The sequence below is a fragment of the Belonocnema kinseyi genome, chromosome 10, assembly GCF_010883055.1.
Source record: "Belonocnema kinseyi isolate 2016_QV_RU_SX_M_011 chromosome 10, B_treatae_v1, whole genome shotgun sequence".
Lineage (NCBI taxonomy): Eukaryota > Metazoa > Arthropoda > Insecta > Hymenoptera > Cynipidae > Belonocnema > Belonocnema kinseyi.
In genome coordinates, this window is record NC_046666.1 from 94,061,150 (window position 1) to 94,065,567 (window position 4,418).

Sequence of the window (4,418 nt, forward strand, 5' to 3'; positions counted from 1 at the left end):
TCCGTTGTAATCAAATGAACACTTGAATTCTAAGAACTAAAGTTAGTCTGCTAAAATGACTAAATGAAACGAAAAATTCATTAGTTGATTCAATTAGTTATTACTTTAAATTAAATAGTCGAAATAGGTTGGTTGACAAAAAAAAACATTTTCTTTACCGCATTATAAAAATTTGGGTGAAAAAAGTCTTCCGGAATTTTTTCTGACTTCACAAAATTTTGTAGAGGCAGCTAGCATCAATTTTATGTAAAAATTGAGATTTTCGTTACATAATTTTAAATGTTAACTTTAGAGAAATATTCTTTAAATTCTCATTTACATGCGACCCTTCGCATTAAAAAATATTTCTGTATTAAAAAGATTCAAAGGTATTTAATCGCAAACAAACAAATGCCAAATTTTGCTTCAAAGTGTATTAGTTTTTTGTGGCTTTTGTGTCCATGAATGGTGAAGGTTTAAATTTCGATCAGATGGTTCCATATATGGGCCCTCTTCAGTGATTTATTATAGAAATTGACATATTTGGTATGAGTTTTTGGTACATATTTGTGCGCGAGTATTATTACTGAGTCTCGCAAAAAAACACAAACAAATGTAGTATTGACTTGCGTACCCATGCTTTAGAATACCTTTGTACTCTTCTGAATTTGTTTAATTGTAGTAAATCAAATTGCATTTTTGTTGATTCTTCGGATTCTTTTGAATTTACTTGAATGTTTTGAATTCTAAATAATTCATTTCAATTCTACTCACTTCAATTGAATTTTTGTTATTGCTTTCGATTCTATTGAGCCCCTTTGAATTTCTGCAAATGCGCTTGAATTTTTGTTAATTTTATTAATTATTTTTAATTCACTTGAATTAGTCCGAACTCATTTATATTTTACTAAATTTAATTTAATATTAGTTGATTCTCTGGGTTTCTCTTGAAGTCATTTGAATTTTATCAATTCAGTTTCATGGTATACTTGACTTTTTGAAACTCTTAGGATTTTTTTGAATCCCCTTTTAATTATACTGAATTAAATTAAATTTTTGTTGATTCCTCAGATTCTTTTTAATTCCTTTGTAGTTAGGAATATTTACTTAATTTTTAAAATTTTTGCGTATTCGCTTAAATTTTTTAATGCTTTGAATTCTTTAAAATATTTAAATTCTTCAATTCCAATTTGAAACATTCATATATATTCGTGACCGATTACTGGTTGAAAAACAATACGAATAGCCGCAATAAAATACGGAAAACAATTATTCCTGCAAATATGCCGGCTTTCGAGCATTGCCTTGCGAGAAAATCGAAATTCCTAAATTCTCTTTTTCAAATTCTAAAAGATTTAGAATTTGCATATTTTTATCATTAAAATCACAATGATACCCGTTCAGACCAGCTTTTCACTAATTAAATTTTTTATCGGTTCTGTTGACAGTACTTAAGAAGAATACAATTAAAAATTCTTCATTTAATCCAATTTAAATTTTGTGTTTACCACATTTCATGTTGAAATTATTTTACATGGTAATTACTTAATTTTACAATAAATTAACGGTGAATTTTGATGTTTTTTATAGGTACAGCTTCCACATTCAGACACTGTAGAGTTCTTCCAACGATTATCAACTGAAACGTTGTTTTTCATATTTTATTACATGGAAGGTTCGAAGGGTCAATATTTGGCAGCTAAAGCATTGAAGAAACAAAGTTGGAGGTTCCATACGAAATACATGATGTGGTTTCAAAGGCACGAAGAACCGAAAATTATTAATGAGGAATACGAACAAGTAAGTTGTTTATTATTTCCTCAGTCGAAAAATGGTAACGTCCGATCCGCGTCACACGCTTGAAAACACGCATTTCTCATGCATGCGTTGAAGAAATATATTTTTGATGAAAACTAAGAGACTCATTGAATCATTTTTGAGCAAACATTTTGACGAATCAAAGGACTAGTTACAACTATTGAAAACAATTTCATTGATTAAAAATAAAAATCGGACAAAATTTCTTCGCCATGTCAACAACGTTTGCCTTAAGAACCAGTCACTTTTTTTTATCATTCAGTTTATACTCTCATACACCTCATCCCGGTCTCCTCTGTACAGGTTTGATAGTTAACTATTTATTTTTCTAAGCAATATAAGAATATTTGTTCGAACTTCTTCCAGACTATTTATTCAGAATGGTACAATAATGTTTCGGCATCGAACAGACTTCTTCATTAGATTGCCCTTTACATGTTGCAGAATTTAAAAATAGTAGTTTAAAAAAAAAGGTGTGTTCTATAATTGAAGGGCTGAATGCAATAATCATCTTAACGCTCCAACACGCGAAAAATTATTGTCCGCGGAGCAAATTTGTAAAATTGTTGAAATTTGAGTGTTGACATTCAATAATTGTAGAGAAATTTATTGCGCATCTTTTTTGTATGGCAACCAAATTTGAAGGTTGATTCCTTTTTTAGTTATTAAAAAAAAAATTCAATTTTGCAACGTCAAAAAAAATCAATGCCGTTTGCGTTCAACTCGCTAGACCTTTGCCGAGAATTGATATTTTTTCTTTAAATCTGTCTGTGTAACATTCTCTAACATATTTTACGACTGTTAAAGTGTGCGCGAAGCCGCCGCGCTATTTTTTCGCGATCCGAGTCGAGTTCAGAACGCCCTACCTAATTTTAGCATTACTCTCACTTTCCCCCCTAATGACAAAAGATCTAAACTTTTTGAAAAAAATTCTTTGATTCCTATCTAATATTTTCGTCACTGGAAGTTGTCAAAATTCGAAACCTTCTCATACAACTTTTTTCGTTTGTATACAGACAAACCTCGTTTTTTGCAACTCCTTCGAAACGTGAACATCTTGTTTCTTGCAACTCGAGAAGAGAGCCCGCCACCACCTATTTGTATAAGGTGGTCTCACAATACATTCCCGTTAACGCTCTCATTCGCAATACGCAATATGTAACAAACAGTGGAGGTAGTTAGGGAAGTTGCAATAGACGAGTATCTTGGCTTGCAATAAAAGAGCTTTTCGAAGAAAATATTGTTTTAATTTCACTGGACGGCCCTGAAATCTTTTTTAAACCTCGTAAACATTCTCAACAGTCGTGGAATATGTTGAACAATGTTACATAAAGTTATCAAGAAAAAATATCAAATCCCGGGAAAGATCTGGCGAGTTGGACGCAAAAAGGTAATGAATTTATTTTTGTTGAAAAATTGCATTTTCCTTAAATAACTAAAAAACGAAACAACCTTCGAATTTGGTTGCCATACAATAAAAAAGCGCAATAAAATTCTCCACAAGTATTGATTGCCAACACTCAAATTTGAACGATTTTCAAAACAATACTTCTCCGCGTGTGTAATTTTTTCTGCATCCTTGCGGAAACCTTGAATTTCCATTATAAAATGTTGTTTTTTTTTTATTAAAACCTTACCTTTATTAATTTGTTTTAGGGGACGTACATATATTTCGATTACGAAAAGTGGGGGCAGCGAAAAAAGGAAGGCTTTACTTTCGAGTACAAGTACTTAGAGGACAGAGACCTTAATTAATCGCATATTTGCTGACTGATAAAGTCTGGAAAGTCTCCTGAGCAGACAATTTCTGTACTCATATGATGGAAAAAAATTGAAAGGCAGACTTATTTTTTACAATTCTATATTTTCGCGAAATATAATTTTATTTATTGGCAAGTCAGAATGAATCGTTTCTCGCTGGAGAGAAGTAGAGCAGAAGAAAGAAAGAGTAGGAGATCGGCGAAGATCACAAGGAAGAGCGCAACGTAGTTGGCAACGATGGCAAATTAAATCCTTTCCCTTTTGAAAGAAAAAATAAAAGACGATACAAAAGTGAATCGAGTACGATTACCGGGAGACTGTAACCGTTACTATAAAACGTTGAGAGGCACCAGAGACACACTTTAGCAGTTTAGTGTGGGGTGTGTGATAACAAGAGGAAGAAGTTATACTCGCTGACGACTGACTCTGTAATACCAGTACAAACATGCGCGCGACCCATCTGTCGTTTAATGGCATGGTGGAGGGCGCTCATGCTATGGTATGTCTTAATGTTTAGATTATAAGTAGCCTTTTTGTATAAAGTATATTGAGGTATAAAACCCTTAAATTGAATTACTGTACAGAATGTGTAGAAATAGTGAATAATAATATTATGGAATATATTTTATTTCTCATTTGAATGAAACCTACGTTGTTTCGATTTTATCACTTAGCTTTATTAGACCTGTACATACGTAACATTCCATCCACTAAAACTTTACTCTCATGACAAGGCAATCGTTCGGTCGTTCAAACTTTGTACATACGTACTATCTAGTGTCCATTTCTTTTACTTAGCATATTTGTGATACTTAATTTTGTACTTAATCGCGAATCAATCTCCGAGAATATTATTAAAA

The 4,418-nt window shown here is 32.0% G+C and overlaps 1 protein-coding gene across 1 annotated transcript in view; it reads left to right on the top strand.

The window, feature by feature from the left end:
* The window catches only part of LOC117181266 (CCR4-NOT transcription complex subunit 3), a 50,195-nt gene extending 45,991 nt beyond the window's left edge, over window positions 1–4,204 (top strand). Inside the window, exons 8-9 of the mRNA XM_033373830.1 lie at window positions 1,570–1,779; window positions 3,454–4,204. Of these exons, the coding sequence (XP_033229721.1) occupies window positions 1,570–1,779; window positions 3,454–3,552 (309 nt within the window). The 3' untranslated portion in view covers window positions 3,553–4,204. The remainder of the gene's footprint in view (window positions 1–1,569; window positions 1,780–3,453) is intronic.
* The last annotated feature ends 214 nt before the right edge of the window (window positions 4,205–4,418 follow it).